The sequence below is a fragment of the Exophiala aquamarina genome (assembly GCF_000709125.1).
Source record: "Exophiala aquamarina CBS 119918 chromosome Unknown aczIA-supercont1.18, whole genome shotgun sequence".
Classification (NCBI taxonomy): Eukaryota; Fungi; Ascomycota; class Eurotiomycetes; order Chaetothyriales; family Herpotrichiellaceae; genus Exophiala; species Exophiala aquamarina.
Genome location: NW_013550570.1, coordinates 578,783 through 596,388, shown reverse-complemented (window position 1 = coordinate 596,388; position 17,606 = coordinate 578,783). Strand labels below are relative to the sequence as shown.

The following is a 17,606-nucleotide window of genomic DNA, read 5'->3' as shown; positions in this document are numbered from 1 at the left end:
AGCAAAAGATCCGCTGCTCGGGTCGCCATCCATGTCAACAATGTACCAAGAGGAACCTGCTATGTTATTTTGAGGACGAGGCGCAAAAGGTCCTGGTGTCTAGAAGGTAGGCCTCCTTACACCACGGGAAGTACTGATAATTTACCTTCACATTCTCTAGATTTATCAGCGAACTGGAAAAGCGAGCAAAGGGATATGTAGCTCCAGAGCCCAATACGTTGCCATCATGTTCGGGGAATATTATTGAGCGCATTACTCTTGGAGATGCTTGCCTGGTCTCTCGTAAGTCTTACGCCTTATCCAAACAATATTCTCACTTCCTCGAGCCATTCATCTAGAGCGCCATGGGCAAGATAATCAACAGATATCTTCTCAAACGGATCAAGTTCTCCAGGATGATACCAATCTGCGAGTTGCTTCAGACTCTGGACGTGCAACTCCATCAGCACAATTGACCAACCCATTCTCCAGCGATGCGCCGCGCTATGTCGCCGACAGCACCGGCCGCCCTTGTACGTTTTACCAACCCTATCACCTACATTGATCAAAAATTTATGCTTCCTAGGGTATCTCGGTACTTCTTCAAACTGGGCATTCACACACCAAGTTCTCAGCATGGCTTATGATCGACTCACTGGTCAGCCTGCCCCTAAGCAGAGTACATCCTTTGACGGTACAATGTACGATCTAGGCTGGGATGGTTTGAAAGATGATTCAATTTCAGAAGAGCCGCTACTTCCTTCGATGGACCATGCTCTTTACTTGATCAACGCTGTGAAATTTTACAGTGGTCAAATGTTTCATCTGTTTGATGAACGGACTTTCATGCTGAAGTTCACTGAGTTCAGTGAAGAAACAGGTAACGTACCAAAGTCCGCGGGACTTTGGTACGTCCACTACCTCATACTACTTGCCTTTGGTAAAGTATTCGTCTCTCGCCAAAATGATGATCGAAGGCCTCGTGGGGCAGAATACTTCGTCCACGCAATGAAAATAATGCCGGAGGTCACTTTTCTTCTTACACAACCCGTTCAAGCCGTTGAAGTACTCTGCTGCAAGGCGCTTTACCTTCAATGTCTAGATTTTCGGTCAGCGGCTTATACTGTGGTATGTCTTCTATCCCTCAGTCATCCCTGCAATGTCTGAAATATGCTGTAGATTGGCGAAGCCCTAAGGATAGCGCTTGCAGAAGGAATGCATACAAATATGCAGGACGATGGCCTGGACCAGGAGTATGTTCAAAGATGCCGTAATGTGTGGTGGACAGTCTACATCCTTGATAGGCAGATGTCAACATTAATGGGAGTACCGGTAGGGCTGAAAGATGACGATATCAGCGCCTCATTTCCGACTTCATCCACGTCATCACAAAAAAGTCTGGCATTGGAATTAAATGTTAAGCTCTCGGGTATATTATCCCAGATCATGAACAGTAAGTTTGAACACCTTTTCTTGATATGACTAACCTTATTCATAGCTGTATACGGTACGGAAGGACGCTTGAACAAGAAGTTCATTCATAGCACCAAGAACGCTCTGAAGGCCACTGCCGAAGTGACTAGTCAACTGAAAAGCTCGTTTGATCTTCCTGCCACAGGAGCCGTTGCAGGGATCTCACGCTTATCAGCTCATTTGCACCTCTTACATCATCAGGTAAGATCCAGTACCACACTAACTGCTCAGTGCTGGACACAGAGCTGATATAGTAGTGTGTTGTTCTCGCCATCCGACCGTTGTTGTTCAGCCTACTGAAGAAAAGGCTCGATAGAGCCGATGACGTACAAAATCTAATTTCCCCATCTGGTAGCACAAGAGCCTTGTTACATATGGGAATTGAGTCCGCTCAGCACATTGTAGCCGTTCTTGAGAGATTGAAAGCGCAAAGCCTTCTCGGTGTGTAATGTTCCTCCTGGTTACTTATATCCTGACATAGTCCAGAAAGCTTCATGCCATTTGATCTTGAGGCTGCATTTACAGGTGGCATGACGTTGCTTCTAGCGCCTTTTGTGGGCGCAGAGCTGCTTGTAACTCCTCAGCCGTGGCTTGACATGGTATACGGCGTTCTAGATGAACTCACACGGCAAGGACACCTTCAAGCCGTTGCCCGGAAAAATGAAATGCAGCAGTTGCAACAAATCTTTCGCCAATCACCCAACTTTACGGACCAGACCATGAACAGTCTGGATCATGATGACCGCGGTGTAAACGCAGAGCAGCAGGTAAATACTCTATTTGGAAGTACAAACGAAGACGCAAGTATAGCTGGTCCGAACTTTGGCTACAATTTTTTCGATGATACTATGTGGCCAACTACTTTCACCGCTGACCAATTGATGACAGTGGTGGAAGGTTTAGATCTTGACGGCATCGAGGACATAACTACAGGCTCTGCGACCTAGAGAGTTGTGAATAGGCTTAGGAGCCCTGTAGATCTAGGTGATGAGTTCACTAGGAATACTCAATCTCCCACGACCAGACCGGTCTAACCACTCGACTTGCCAATAGTTGCATTGTTCTGAGAATGTCAGCTATAATGTGAGCTGTAATGTAAGCTGTAATGTAAGCTGTAGTGATTTGAATCGTACTTCCTTTGTGACGTCCCTTAGCAAAACCAAAATTCGCTTCGGTAGGGCACTGGTGCATCGGCTTACCGAACTCCAGCGGCAACCGATCCGCCATGTCCAAGATCAATGGGGTCCATCTGTCAAAACGCAACAAGTTTTTGAATCGGGACTCGGGTCTTCTGACTATTTTCAGCTCGTCTATCCCCGTGTCATCGTGCACCTGATTTTTGACTGAACCGCGTTGAAACCGTAGCTTAGCCAACAGGCCCCCGTATACGGGTAGCATCCTTGTGGTTTCCCGCATGGCACTATTGATCCTGCATCACTCTTGAATACTTGTAGTATATGCATGATAGATGTTCGTATTGTTATAACTACTGGCCTTACATCAACATCTTGGTTGCAACGGATTAGCAGTGCATAATGGAGCGCAGAGCAGTCACATATTTCCTACCACGTCGCTGTGGGACTACAACGAATAATTTCCAGCGGATCTTCATTGGGAATAGACCACAAGCATCCTACCAGAGTAACTGGGCTATCAAGGCTGAAAAAGGATTGACAGATACTGCTGAAGTGTCAGTGAAGGCCACAGAACTACCTTACTCTCCGCTTGCTCGCTTACCAGTATCAAGCGTCATTCGAAGCCTTTTGCTCAGCATCTTTTTTACCTCGCCATTGCTGTTTAACCCAGGGTTAGCCATATTCTCAAGAATTGCTCACTCAAACACGGTTTTCCTCAATCCAGATAAAAACCCAATCCTACGTGCGGTTATCCGACCTGTCATCTATGATCAATTTTGTGCCGGCAGAAATGAGAGAGAAATTCAAAATACATCTAAAGCTATTAAACAGCTAGGCTTCTCTGGGGCTGTTCTTTGCTATGGGAAGGAAGTTCAGTTCAGTACGGAAAGTGGATTCCATGGATACAGCGGTAAGGCATCAGCCGTGGAGGTTGAGGTAGAGCAATGGAAGGAAGGGAACTTGAGTACTTTAGATATGACTCAGGAGGGCGACTGGTTAGGCGTCAAACTCACGGGAGCTGGCCTACAAATTACTCAGGCGTTAATGAATGACGAATCTGCTCCTGAAGTCTGGGTTCGAGCCATGGACGAGATCTGTGAGAAAGCTGCTTCCAGAGGATGCCGGATTTGGATTGATTCCGAGCAGCAAGTCTTCCAACCATCTATTGATCGTTGGACGTTCGATCTAATGAGAAAGTATAATCGAGGCGAGAAGCCACTTGTGTATAACACCATTCAGGCTTATCTTAAGTCGGCCAGACAAAAAACCCAACGTCAAATGCAGATTGCGGCAGATGAAGGCTGGAAGTCGGCGATTAAGCTCGTTCGTGGAGCCTACATTGCGATTGATGCAAGAGAGAATATTCATGACACCAAAGCAGAAACAGATGACTGCTACAATGGCATTGTTGAAGACTTACTCCGAGGAACTGGCTTCACTGTGTTTGAGTCTAATCCAGACTTGAAGTATGATCTCCTATGTGCTGGTCATAATACGCAAACCATTCGCGGAGCGGCGAGATTGGCGGACGATCTAATGAAAGAATCAAAGCTCAAAGTTCAAGTGGAGTTTGCGCAGCTTCAAGGAATGGCAGACGATATCGGATGTGAGCTCATACAAAGAGGAGAGAATGCTATCAACCAAAACAAAGCCACTGGGCAGAAAGTCTTCGTGCCCAAGGTATACAAGTGTTTAACCTGGGGTTCAATTCAAGAATGCATGCAGTATCTCTTTCGACGGTTGGTGGAGAATCGAGGTGCTGCGGCGAGAATGAAGGAAGGTATACCTCGATTGAAAAAGGAATTGTGGGAGAGATTGACCTTATCACGTAAGCACGTGTAATGAAATGACCATCAGTGCTGAAAGTAACGCGATGCTTGTGCCTTGCTTGGTCTTTCAAAGATTCACTTTTTCCTCTATGCGCAGATCTTTTTCTATAGGAAGCATGAGTTGCAAGGCCGATGTTGTACTTTAACATCATCCCACAGGCACCGATTGGCCTTTTCTCTCCATGATGTATACAAAATTCAGAGATCTCTCTTCACCCAAGTTTTCCGGCGGCTGTGATGGCTGCCTTCATAGCCGTTGCAGCGGTGCCTCTAACCCCACCCTGTTCGAGGACTATGCTGGCTTGGATTGTACATCCGGGCATGGCACAGACAGACTCTCTCAATGATGAGGCGCGTTGTCCATTCTGCATCAGGGCAGCTGTACTGGCTAGGACTTGAGAAACCATAACATCAGCTTTGTTCCGCGGAACACCAGCGGCCACCGCACCGTCAATTATACCGTCGAGGAAGATGGCAATGAAAGCTGGTGTAGAACCACACATTACGGTGGCTGCATCCATGAGGGAGGCTGGCAGGTACATAATTCTGCCAAGCTGTAGGAAGACTGCAGACACCATGTCTCCTTTATCAGCAGGAAGCTCAGGGTCAACAATTTCAATGGCAGTCGCAGAAGCATGTTGCGCGACAGCAAGGTTAGGTAATGCTCTGGCCACGTAGTATTCCATTGCTGATGACGATCTGCCTCTAGAGATGGCCTCATGGATACTTTGCGTTGTGACTCCCGCAAGTACACTAATCAATAGCTTCCCCCGAAGTGCATCCTGCATGCCACCCTCTCCCAGGGTCGTGGTCATGAATTGTGGGGGACACGCGAGAATAATAATGTTGGATTCCTGCGCAACAGTAACATTCTGACCCTGGTAGACATTGACTGCCACTTTTTCCGATATGCTGCGTAATGTTTCGCGCAGAGCAACGGCAGACGCTTTGGAGACAACAGATGCTCGAACCTCAGCTGGCGTCAGGTTTGCGTTATTCGCAGTAAGTAATCCACGAAGAATTGCAGTGCCCAGGCTTCCTGAACAATACATTAGTTAAGCCTTAGAGCAACGTGAGCGATTACATGAAGCTATCTTACCACACCCTATCACACCCAATTTCAAGCTAAATTCGCTGCTTACGTTACTCATCTTCCAATATTCAATTCTGTGCCAAATATAATCTCAATCAGCCTTGATCCATGTGCAGAAGAACAACAGATCGCCCGACAGAGGTGTGTGGTCTCGATATCTCAAACAGTGCCGATCCCCGAGCTTGGCGCAGTCTTTTGGGAAGACTACGGCTCCAATTCCGATGTTGGACGTCGCCACTCTCCGCGGCTCTCGGCTGTGCTACCGATTGATCCCACAGCACGGGAAATGAGCCCAGACGCCTTTCAAGGTGGCTTCAGTACCTGCACAAATCTGTAATTCTGTTAGAATATCTGGTTAACACGATTGCAAAACTGGAACTTCCTACTAGAGCAGTGAGGTCTGAAGACTCTTTGTCCGTTTTAGATGTCCACCAACTACTCAATTGCAATGCAACAAGTAAGGGCAAGAACGCAAAGACAAATAATTAGCTGCACCTATCTCAAGCAACGAAAGATACCAGGACCAAACACAGTACCATCAAGGTCAATAGCGACAGCAGGGTCCCACAGAACACCAAAACCTTTTAACGAGGAAAATGTAAGTCAGAAACCCAGATACTGGCCGAAATCGCTAAGTCGCACAGCTTCACTATGCCAGGACATCTCCGGAAAGGAAGAAGTTGGAAGAAGCACTGAAAGATCTTCGGTCAAAAGTCCCCATCTCAGTGCCTTTCATTCGAAATGGACAGCAAGTCACCAGCCAGGGCAGTGTTGAGTTGTCGCAGCATATGCCTGCCGATCACGCGAGCGTGCTGGCCAAGTATCAGCCTGCAACTCAACAGGATGTTTCCGCCGCAATCGAAGCTGCTATGAAAGCAAAGGTGGAATGGGCCGCTACCCCTTTCTTCGACAGAGCTGCTGTCTTTCTTCGGGCTGCCGAACTCGTATCCAGTAAATATCGCTTCGAGATCATGGCAGCTACAATGCTAGGTCAGGGCAAAAATGCATGGCAAGCAGAGATCGATGCCGCTGCAGAACTTGCCGACTTCTTCCGCTTCAACGTATCTTTTGCTCAAGATATATACGATCGGCAACCCACTCTCAATGCTCCAGGACATGCTGGTCGGACAGATTGGCGCCCTCTTGAAGGCTTCGTATATGCGGTCTCGCCATTCAATTTCACCGCAATTGGTGGAAATCTAGTATCTGGACCTGCGCTCTTGGGGAATGTCGTGCTCTGGAAACCTTCTCCTGCCTCATTTTATGCTAGTCACCTTGTCTACCAGATCCTTTTGGAGGCTGGCCTACCACCTGATGTTGTCCAATTTGTTAATGGAGATGCCGAGATGATCACAAGGGTCGTGTTTGACCACCCCCAATTCGCAGCTCTCAACTTCACAGGTTCCTCCGACATTTTTCGAAGCCTCTATCACAAGGCCGCAGAGGGTGTCATCGAAAAAAGGTACAGGGATTTCCCTCGTATGGTGGCCGAGACATCTGGCAAGAATTTTCATTTGGTACACTCGTCGGCCGACATCAGCAATGCCGTAAAGCATACAATGCGGGCATCTTTTGAATATTCTGGACAAAAATGCTCGGCGTGCTCACGGGTCTACCTACCAAAAAGTCGAGCTTCAGAGTTTCTTAATGAACTAAAGGGCCACCTCAAGGATATCAAAATGGGTGATCCCGAAGACTTTGGTAACTTCTTGGGGCCTGTCATTAACAAACCTGCATATGACCGGATTACTAGCGTTATAGAAACTGCAAACCAAGACAGTCGGCTAGAACTCATAAATGGTGGCAACTACGACAACAGTAAAGGTTATTACATCGAACCTACCGTATATGTGTCAAATACCCTGGACCACTATCTTTTTGACCAGGAGTTGTTCGGTCCGGTTCTAGTTGTCTACATCTACGAAGATGCTGGTTTTGATACTTTGCTCGAAAAAATCGACCAACAGGGTGGCAATTTCGCTCTTACGGGTGCCATCTTTGCCAGTGATACTAAAGCTATTGAAAAGGCGGAGGAAATGCTCCGATATTCGGCTGGTAACTTTTACACAAATTGCAAGACTACTGGAGCAGTTATCGGTCAGCAGTCGTTCGGTGGCGCCAGAGGCAGTGGTACTAATGACAAGGCTGGAAGTGCAGACTCCTTGAGACGATTCCTCTCTCCTCGGACCCTCAAGGAGGAGTTTGGTCGTCTCGAGACTGTACTGTACCCTAGCAACTTATAGTATTTCACTACATTAACTCTTCTTGGGCTTTATAATCAGCGTTGCATTGACGTTGGAACCAGGGGATCAGACGCATGCACCCAAATTTTAGGCTTCGCAGCCTGGTAGGTCCGGGAAAGGCAAGCAGCATTATATCAGGAGCTTTACTCTTCAGGGTTGCCAAAAGCCACTCTCTACATCGTCTCCCACTCCCTCCTCTGCACACAAAAAGAACTACTGGTCCAACGACCTGGAACTGTGGCTACCTGCCTAAACTCTTGAGGTCAATATATATGTTGGAAGTCAGACTTTCGGACTCACTTGTTAATGTTGCTAGATCGCCAATACTTGTAGTAGCCGAACGCAGGGTGTTTCCAGTCTAAATTTGAATCTCTCGAGTGGACAAGCTCCTAATTTCAGTTTCTACATCCTTCCTCGATCGTTGTTTGTTGTCCTAAATCATCCACACCCAGAGAAGAGAACAAATAATCAACCTAGCTGAGCTTGCTCCAAGGTTAACTCCGTTGCCGATTTTAAAGTCCGGTTTGTCAAATGGTAGATATGACCATGTCGAAATCAGTCCTCCAATGTTGCTGCACATGGAGTTCAATCCAATACCAGCAGATCGGGATGTATCAGAGATCACATTTGCCGATATCAGAGCATTTCCCAGCACAACAAAGCAAAATGCTGCACTCGCTGCAAGAAAAGTCGCTACATAGCGAACTGTTGGGTTTGGTGATGCTAAAAAAAAGCTAAACCCGCACATCAGTAAAGGCATCACACAAATATACAGGACCAAATAACGGCCTGTTCTTCGGCTGAGGTAAGCAATCAGTAGGCTGAAGAAAGCCCCAATGATATATGGTGGTACGGAGTATAGCTGGTTAGAGACAACGCTTCGTCCCGGGTAAATGCTGCTAACAATCGTTGGTGTGAAGAATAATAGCCCCTGGGATGTAATGTTGCTAAGCAGAAAGACAATGGAAGTGGCCAAAGTTGCGGGATAGCCCCTTGGTGATTTTGGTAGTATTGAATTTGTCGATGACCTCTGTTGTTCCAGGTCGTTCTGATTTTATTCGTATAATTGATAGGTCCTTTTCGGAGGTGGACAACCGTCTTGCACTTTCCGGTCGATCTGGTAGGATACATAAGGCTATCAAGCCAAGGCCACATGTTATGATTCCCTCGATAGCGAAGATCATTCGCCACGTCCGCAAGCTACTGAAATGATCAAGCTTTAAAATCCCTGATGCCAGTAGGCCTCCAAATGCTCCAGCTAATAGTGCCATTACAATATACAACGCAAGTCGCAGAGCAAGTTCTTTATGCCGATAGCAACGGGAAAGTTAGTATGCGATGCCTGGAAGCATCCCAGCTTCACATACCCCATGAAGAAACCTTACCGCAGAGATATTATGAATATTTGTGCAAAACCCTGTGACAATGGAGAATATGCCAAAGCCGATCGTTATAGACGGAATATACCATCCAGGGCCAAGTAATTTGCATGCAAAAGCTGAAGGAAGTTCGAATATAATGTAACCGACATAAAATGCCGATAGGACCTGGTTATAGTCGAATCCGTCCAAACCCAGGTCCCTTTCAAGACCTGCTAGCCTGGCATTTCCTGTGCTACATATAAGTAGTAGAAAGACGGGTTATTGAGATTGTTTACCAATATTTGCCCTATCGATAAAGCAAAACAAGTAGAGGAATGAGACGATTGGAATAATATGCCAATCAATCTTTCTCCGCAGCTTTGTCTCAGCTTCTGAATTGACCTCTACCAGAGAATCCCCATATCTACATGGTGTAATCAACACTCTGGTCCCAAAAAGCAACCACTCCACAAACATATCAGTTGCTAATTGGCCTCGCACAGCAAATTTGGTGGAGAGTTGGCTCCGCAAGGCGCCCAATGTTTCCGTCCTCAATTCTTGTATCTGTGGTTGGGAATTTCGACTCCAAGCTCATGTTTGCAAGTAGTGGATGGTAGAAGCTTGAAGCTGTGAACAATCTTTGCAGTCACCGCTTTGCATAGAGCACCGTCGATCTAAATATTCCATTTGAGCCTTGAAATTCGAACGATACCACATTTCTGCAAACAGAGTCAAACGATAATTGTTCGACCTATTGTAAGTCATCTCTCTCATCATCAATCAACTTGACGCAAGTTCAGCTTGAAATAAGATGAATGGCGCTGAAGAGAAGTAGCTGAAGAGAAGTAGCTGATAGACGGAATGACAAGGTCAAGAACCATGGTTACATTTTTTATTGGAGGTAGATCAACCAGACCAAAACTTTTTGGCAACAATTTTTGCAGCGCTAGGCAACACTTAGTGCTTGCATGGGCTTTTTATGTCAACAATGTTGTCAAAACATTTTAGACCGCCGGAGTCGCCCCAGTTGGAGAGTTCTTCATAGTGGAAGTCGATCCTTGGTCGCACCTGTGTTATGTCAACAGCATTATCATCTCAGCCGCAATAATCGGAGGCACCGTTCGAGTAGTTCTTCAAACTTCGAAGGCAAGTCGGCAATGTTATTGGATAACCACTGGCGAATGCAGTATTTGATGCTCTCACTGCCACAACATGTCGATCCGGCTGAGCGGCAAACCAGTTCGACATAAAATGTAGTACCAGAACCCATAATCTTGAGTTTGCTTCTGCCACATAAGTCAATTGTGGACGAGTTCTCAACAACCTTTGCCCAGACTCCGCATTTGTCAAGCATGTCTGATGACGAGTACGCCATTTGGAGGACAGCTCCGGACGCAAGCAGACTGTGCTATCAACATTTCCTCTGGAGGGAACTCTACAATGGCAACATACATCCGTCCATACAACTAGAAGACAAGAAAGGCCTCCGTATTGCCGAATTCGCGACAGGTCACTGCTTGTGGGCAATGCAAGTGGCCCAGGAATTTCCATCAGCTTTGGTGGAGGCATCCGATATTGATCTTAATCTTGTACCTCCTTCATCAGAACGGCCTTCCAATCTTTTGATTTCGAAATGGAACTTCTTTGACGAGGTCCCCGAAAATTGGAAAGGGGTATTCGACCTTATTCATGTCCGTCTCCTCATCCAACCGTTTGCAGGCTTTCAAGATCCGAGACCGGTCCTTGAAAAGTTTGTAACAATGCTGAGTATGTTGAAAGCGATATGAAACAAGGAATTGATTTCTGACAAGACTTAGAACCAGGGGGGTATCTGCAATGGGACGAATATGACTATGCGGATGCAGACAAGGGTCATGTATATTCAGTTGATGATCCAGATCTTGTTCCAAATCCACGCGAAACTCACAATTCTTCGACAAGAATATGGCAGCTGATCATGGATACATTTGGTTGGCCACAGAATCACTTTGCTCAGCTTTCCACATACTTCACCGAAGCTGGACTCAAAGAATTGCAAGACCATAAGATCAGACCTCCGCCTATGGTATTCAGAGCATTCCACGAACACTGGTATGCGTTGATTGCACAGTTACTGCCTATTCTCGAGGCAAGAGATGCCGAGGCAGGAATTGAAGCAAGGAAATTAGTGAGTCAGGTCAAAGAAGATTCACAGACTTATGGGGTCTTCAGCGCACATATCACCAAGTTCGTCATAGGCAGGAAACCCGAAGATGCATCCCACACGAAATCACTGCGTTCAAAGCTTTGATTGACGTCTTCGTCGGGTCCAGCTGGATACCATGAAAGGCATCTGTAATGCTTGAGCGCGTTGTGACTGGCAAAAGATAACCTATATGAATCACTAAACGTGAAGCATGGTTTTGGGTGAAACGTCGAGCTGCTGAGGAGTTTGCCTAAAATGGAGTAGAAAGCAAGGGATATATTTAGCATGATTGCAGGTCCTGAAACAAGTTTCCATTGATCCCTGAACGAAGAAGCATAATCTCCTGAGCAGCGTTGATAAATTGTCACTTCATTGAAAGTACGTTCATCGCTTCCATTTATCGTACTCCTGCGGCCGGTTTGTGTTGTTCGTGTGACGCATACCTGGCAATCAATTCCTGCTACTTCACTTCGTTTCTGCTCCCTTGACAGTATATCAGCTTTCCAATTTCTCCTTTGCTTCCCCAACGAAGAAGGTGTTCGTAAGTTCGCACAGGATCGCAGAGAAAATAGCACTCGTTTCTGATTACGATGAACTGAATTCTTCGTATATCCCATCATCCTGCATTCCTTTCATGATGAGAAATGTCTTTTCGAATCCAAGACTACCAGTTGAATATTCAGCTTTGACTTTCGTGTGCTCTTTTGGTATGATGAACTGTGAAGGATATTTGGTGGAATAGCAGCCTTTATTCCGACTTCGATACTTTTGGGCAACAAGATTTAGCTCATCCAGGTCAGTAGATGTATAAACTGTCATCTCGCCACTAATTAGAGGGAAGCTTTCAGAGAAATCGGCGTGATAGTGTGCTTGTGCTCCGGAAGCAAGATCCGAGTCAGCAGATGTTATCCATCCATCACTTGCAAGAGCAGTCTGTGTGAGGATAGGAACTTTGTCGGCGGCCATCTCAGGTTGAGTTTGATTAGATTCGTGCTCCAAGAAGAGTGAGAAGTACTGAATTGAACATTAATATCATGATGATTATAGGGGTGCTAAATTTATATCAGCAGAATTGTAACGGATTTCTGCCAAAGCATCACCTGCGTTCAGTGTGGAGAGCGCTCCCATGCTTCACACCACTAGCGCGTAAGCCGCCTGCATCAATCAGCAGATTGAAGTTGATAAGAATGAAAAGAACGGTCTTTTCTCAGCTCGGTAGCAAGCACTATTGTGTGCCTATTCTGTAAGCAGCGATAGTAGTAAGCAATCACAAACACTTAGTATCCACATCTTTACTTGTGTTGCGGACTTAGCCCGATCAGAAGCTCCCATGGAAAATCCCTGTCAGATTTGACTGGATAATTTCGGGTCGAATTCGCTACAACGACATTCCGGTGAGCGTGGCGTGATCACACAACTTTTAGCCTTTTGCCGGAGTAAGCCAAAGATTCATCTCTGCGGATATAAAATGTGAACCATACTGCCTTTGTCGCATCGACACCTCAATGGACAAGAATTCTTCTGCCATAGCGTTCCAAATAACTTTTGGTCTAAGGCGGATTTTCTTATAACTATGTGAAGCCTTTCAAGGTGAAGAACAAATACCCGGAACCCCAGCGCTATATTTATAAATACTGCCGATTCAGGAGTCAAAATCAACTCTATCTCTCCTAATGCAAGCCAATCGCGGTGTCTTTCAATGCTGCTCACTGTCCGATCTGTTCCGGGGCCGAGGGATTCGTCCTCCTTTTCCCCCATGGTAGAGAGGTCTTGCTCAGTCACAGTGGCTTAAAATAATACTTCAAGATCTCAGCTCTGTGGATTTCCCTTGCTGCAGGACCCGCCCTTCACTTAAGACCAAGCAGAATTCATTATTCTCGACCGCAGCCGCCCGATGTGCGATAGTAATGATTGTACTTCCCTTTAACTCTTCTCTCAGAATGCGCTGAATCTCTGCAGACGTTTCCATGTCAATGCTGGCGGTAGCTTCATCCATAATGACAACTGCACTACGTCTGAGAATAGCACGAGCTAGACCAACCAGTTGCCTTTGTCCTTGACTCAGATTGCGACCAACTTCGTCAATTTGCGTTCCAAGTGTCCATCCATACTTGCCACAAACTCTTGCTATAACTTCGAGGCATGCTAAATCAGAGTAGTCTTCCATTGGGTCAAGGTTGTGACGCAGTGAACCGGGAAATAGCACCGGCTCTTGCGCAAGAAATGTGATACGACTTCGAAGTACTTGCTTGTCAACCTTATTAATGTCGATACCATCAATGAGAATACGGCCAGATTCCAGAGGAATCGTCGCGAGTAGTGATAGCGCTAATGTAGATTTGCCTGAACCAGTTCTACCAGTGATTGCATTCGTGGTTCCTCCAGTAAAGCATACAGAGACATCAGAAAGTGCACGGTCCATCTGAGGTTGGTAACGTACACTGACGTTCTCGAAAATGACATCACTGCCATACGTTGGCCATGATGCCGGTGGAAGGATGGTTCCGGTCGGCTCCTGTTCAATATGCAACAGTTCAACTACCCGTTCAACGGACACAAACTCGAGCTGCAGCTGTCCGTATTGCTTGCAAATTGCATGAGTATATTGAACAAATTTGTTGGCTGCTACAAGCACGAATGCCGTGAGACCAGGGGTCAAATTCGAAAATATGGCCAGCAAGGTGAGAACAAACGTCGAAATCCCTGACAGTGTATCGAATCGGTACATTAGCCATGCTTGTAAACTCCAGTAAAAGTGATCCATCTTTTGAAATGCATCGGTAACCTGGATTGTTCTTTCCTGAAATTGATGTTGGGCACAGAATGCCCTTACAGTCATCAACCCATTCAATAATGCTCCGAAATTCGCCATGAGAGGACTCAGTGAAACCATTTCCAGGCGTCGTAGACTTTGAGAGGTAGGTAGAAATTCAAGGAAGATTCGGACAAAAACAAGAGTCAGAGAAATGGCAAATATCAAAAAGACAGGCGTGATACTGGCAATAACGATCATTGATGAGACCCAGGAAATGGAGTACCATATTACTACCAGAATCTGGGTCGCAATAGGTCCATCGATGGTACCAACGTCGGAAGTCAGGCGGTTCATCAGCCGCCCAATAGGAGTTGTGTCATAAAATCGAAATGTAGCGCCGCTAATACGAGCCATAATGTCATGGAACATGCGCTTGGCTGCAGTGTAGGTGACAACAAGCATGAACAAATCAGAAAGTATGAGCCCAACGGTCTCACACAAAATGATGATCAAGAACCCCATCAGCCAGGGATTGACATCGGCTGCTGGGTCTGGAAATCGCTCGAATAGCTTCGAAATGGGATTTCTTGGTGTATGGGCTTCTGAAGCTATTTGTTGCAACAGGATGGCGTATTCCTTTATATGGTTGTATGCTTCACCCCATTCTTTCAGGAACCAACTCTCAGCAACATAAAGCAGACGGCAGAGAGAAGCTGACAGAATCACCATGAACCACCATTTCAACTTTCCGGCCTTGATATACTGCCAATACACAGCAAGTTGAACGCCTCCATGAACTCTGCGTTCCTCTTCTATGAATTTGTCGGGCACAGCAGTTGACTCGTCAATTCTAGGGTCTGTCTCCTGCTCAGTATCAGCGAAAGTCACTGCTGTAGACGAAGGATTCGAAATATTCTCGCTAGTTTGATGTACAATGGCCGAGCCATGAGAGATTTCGACCAGTTGCAGGGCGTGGTGACGACAAATGTCGATCCGATGAGTGACAAGGACCACTGTTCGATCCTCCATTAAGGGGCCTGCGATGCACTTGGTGGAGATCCATTCAGCCGTTTGTTGATCTAATGCGCTCAAAGGGTCGTCCAGAAGTAACACCTGGGCCTGGCTATAAACAGCACGAGCAAGCGCAACCCTGGCTTTCTGGCCACCTGAGAGACCGATTCCATTCTCGCCAATGCTGGTTAGGTCTCCGTGCTTGAAATTGGCTAGATCCGGGAGAAGGGCACATGCCTCCAGTGTTCGCTTGTACCGGGCATCGTCGTATGGAGAAATGAAGACAATGTTTTCTCGAATGGTCATGTTCTGCAGCCATGGTGTTTGTGCACAGTAACCAATGGCGGTATGAGGCTTGATCAAGTTTCCTGCACGAAGATCTAGTTCACCAAGAAGAGCTTGCAATAGCGCGGTTTTCCCAGCAGCGACTTTGCCGTATATTACGGTCAGACCACGAGGGAACGTGAGATTGATCTGGTGGAGTGAAAGTGCAGCAAACCCGGGCCATGAAAACGAGGCGTCTTGCAATTCCAGTCTCTCTTCGTCGATACTAGATCCTTGTGCGAAGTCGTTTGGTTTCTCTGGCTCAGCAATGAAATCAGATATCCGACCCACTGCCACGGAGGCATTTAGAAGCACTGTGATCAATGCAGGAATCTCGCGCAGATTTGTCTGTAACATCGCAAACAGCTGTATAGCGGGGAAAGCAACGTCGACCCTCAATTCTTGGCCGGCAATGGCGGTGTATGCATAGAATGTTGCGACAGGAAGCATTCCACTTGCAAGAGAATTGACAAACTTGATAGCAGTGTTCCAAAGATACACCACGACCCTCAGATTCAGCTCTCGCTGCCGAGCAGTCATAATGCTTTCAAGCCAGCTGAAGTGCCACCCATACCACCTTAGATGTCGGATAGCTTCAACATATTGAGATATTCTCTGAAGCTTGACATCGACCGCACGCCGCCGCTTCTTCTCCCAACCAACAAGGATGCGGGCGAGGAGATAATTGAGGATCTGGGCTGTAATCACGACTGTGACACCGACAAGGCAAGCCCATCCCAACATCATCCATATCAGATAAATTGAGAAGCATAAACCAAGAGGTTTGTTAATAAGAGTTTGAAACTCCCAAAAGCGCTGGGCTACCTCATAAACATCATTTCGCATGAGATTGAGGATCTTGCCCATGGATGCAGATGATTTTTCCTCCTTGCTATGCGGAGTGACAGGCGATATCAGCTTTAATTTGAGTGATTTCGCGAATCTTCTCACTTTTTCGCCCATGCTGGGTTTTCGCATCACATTTCGGTCAAGGAGAGGATCAGTCTCAGAGGCCGGCTCTGTGGTCGAAGTGTTTGCAACAACCAGGGTCTGTTGCTCTAGCTTGCTACCAACGATTTTCCTGTTAAGAGTCTTTTCATAGAGCATTGTGATCATCTCGCCGCGAGAACGTTCATAGCACCTTCGGCCAAACCAGAGGCTGAAAACCGAGCTCTGTGCGGCAACAAGTCTTGCGGCAAGCATGAGAGCAGCAAACGTGATCGCTGGACGCTTGTCAGTGGCAATAAGCTCCATAGCCTGCAGCAGCTTTTGCAAGATCACCGGAGCCGCAAAATTTGCTGCCAATTCCAATATTGCAAGCAGAGTCAATAATGCCAGATCGATCCAGTTGGCAATCAACAGGCGCTGGACCACAGAGCCCCTCAACTCCCGAAAAGCATCATGTAGATATCGATGTTGGAACTCGTAGCCTAGAAGCCACACATCTTCCTCATTAATCTGCCGAGCGTTTCCAATCTTGATCAAGGGTGCCATCCAGGACACTGTCATCCACTGAAAGAGGGTCATATTGTCTTCAGGTGAGCGCAAGTCATTCGTCGGGACCGTAAAAGGGCGACTGATGCCATGTCGACTCATCTGCACAGGGCGTAACGGCATGTTGATAACGGTAGTGGCGGACAGAAGGGCACATATACCGCTACAGGCAGTAAGCAGTACGTATGATCCTGACAGTCGGCTTTGAAAGCAGACTGCAATGATAGCGACATTCCCAATTACAATTCCCACAGAGATAAGGAGAAGCAACGTCGAGGCAGTCCTAGGCCGCTGTATAGCGCTGTACAGAAGGGCAATGATCCAGAAAGCAGTCGTAGTCCAAGCCAGAGAGTGGTTCAGGGCAACCAAGAGTTGCGTTGTGAATCCGGCAAGAGACAAAACGAGCAGAACAAGAAGATGCCATCGAGACCCTGGGCTCTTTGCCCGTTCCTCGGCTAGGTCTGGAGGTTCTTCAACAAATGGCCTAAGCGAGAAGAATTTTGTGCTTGCAAAGCGGTAGCCTGTAGTTGAGACCATGATTGCTGACCGCTGATCATCACCTTCAATAGAGGCGGTCCGGTCAACAGTCGCCCACAGAATCACAACTCTGCTTGATATAAGACGAGAGAGTATACCGCATCTCCTTGGAGCAATCGTCTATGGTGTAGGCTTGAAAAAGGTTCGAGACCTCTAAATTCTCCAGGCAAGCCAACTCCGCCGAGT

At 46.7% G+C, this 17,606-nt stretch overlaps 7 protein-coding genes across 7 annotated transcripts; 4 read left to right on the top strand and 3 right to left on the bottom strand.

Annotated features, from left to right (window-relative positions):
* Positions 1-615: 615 nt before the first annotated feature.
* Positions 616-2,399, top strand: A1O9_11697 (uncharacterized protein; the record flags this gene model as incomplete). Its single annotated transcript, XM_013399592.1, has 5 exons — positions 616-1,107; positions 1,159-1,432; positions 1,478-1,653; positions 1,710-1,893; positions 1,939-2,399. The coding sequence occupies 5 exons, from the start codon at positions 616-618 to the stop codon at positions 2,397-2,399; spliced, it is 1,587 nt and encodes a 528-aa protein (XP_013255046.1).
* A 588-nt stretch (positions 2,400-2,987) lies between these two features.
* Positions 2,988-4,430, top strand: A1O9_11696 (uncharacterized protein; the record flags this gene model as incomplete). The annotated part of the gene is made up of 1 exon (XM_013399591.1): positions 2,988-4,430. One exon carries the CDS (start codon positions 2,988-2,990, stop codon positions 4,428-4,430), a length of 1,443 nt encoding a protein of 480 aa, XP_013255045.1.
* Positions 4,431-4,629: 199 nt separating this feature from the next.
* On the bottom strand, positions 4,630-5,568 carry A1O9_11695 (uncharacterized protein; the record flags this gene model as incomplete). The annotated part of the gene is made up of 2 exons (XM_013399590.1): positions 4,630-5,456; positions 5,517-5,568. 2 exons carry the CDS (start codon positions 5,566-5,568, stop codon positions 4,630-4,632), a joined length of 879 nt encoding a protein of 292 aa, XP_013255044.1.
* A 390-nt stretch (positions 5,569-5,958) lies between these two features.
* Positions 5,959-7,753, top strand: A1O9_11694 (1-pyrroline-5-carboxylate dehydrogenase; the record flags this gene model as incomplete). Its single annotated transcript, XM_013399589.1, has 2 exons — positions 5,959-6,108; positions 6,155-7,753. 2 exons carry the CDS (start codon positions 5,959-5,961, stop codon positions 7,751-7,753), a joined length of 1,749 nt encoding a protein of 582 aa, XP_013255043.1.
* Positions 7,754-10,466: 2,713 nt separating this feature from the next.
* Positions 10,467-11,404, top strand: A1O9_11693 (uncharacterized protein; the record flags this gene model as incomplete). The annotated part of the gene is made up of 2 exons (XM_013399588.1): positions 10,467-10,881; positions 10,932-11,404. The coding sequence occupies 2 exons, from the start codon at positions 10,467-10,469 to the stop codon at positions 11,402-11,404; spliced, it is 888 nt and encodes a 295-aa protein (XP_013255042.1).
* A 480-nt stretch (positions 11,405-11,884) lies between these two features.
* A1O9_11692 (uncharacterized protein) lies at positions 11,885-12,265 on the bottom strand (the record flags this gene model as incomplete). The annotated part of the gene is made up of 1 exon (XM_013399587.1): positions 11,885-12,265. One exon carries the CDS (start codon positions 12,263-12,265, stop codon positions 11,885-11,887), a length of 381 nt encoding a protein of 126 aa, XP_013255041.1.
* An 835-nt stretch (positions 12,266-13,100) lies between these two features.
* On the bottom strand, positions 13,101-17,006 carry A1O9_11691 (ATPase; the record flags this gene model as incomplete). Its single annotated transcript, XM_013399586.1, has 1 exon — positions 13,101-17,006. One exon carries the CDS (start codon positions 17,004-17,006, stop codon positions 13,101-13,103), a length of 3,906 nt encoding a protein of 1,301 aa, XP_013255040.1.
* Positions 17,007-17,606: the final 600 nt, after the last annotated feature.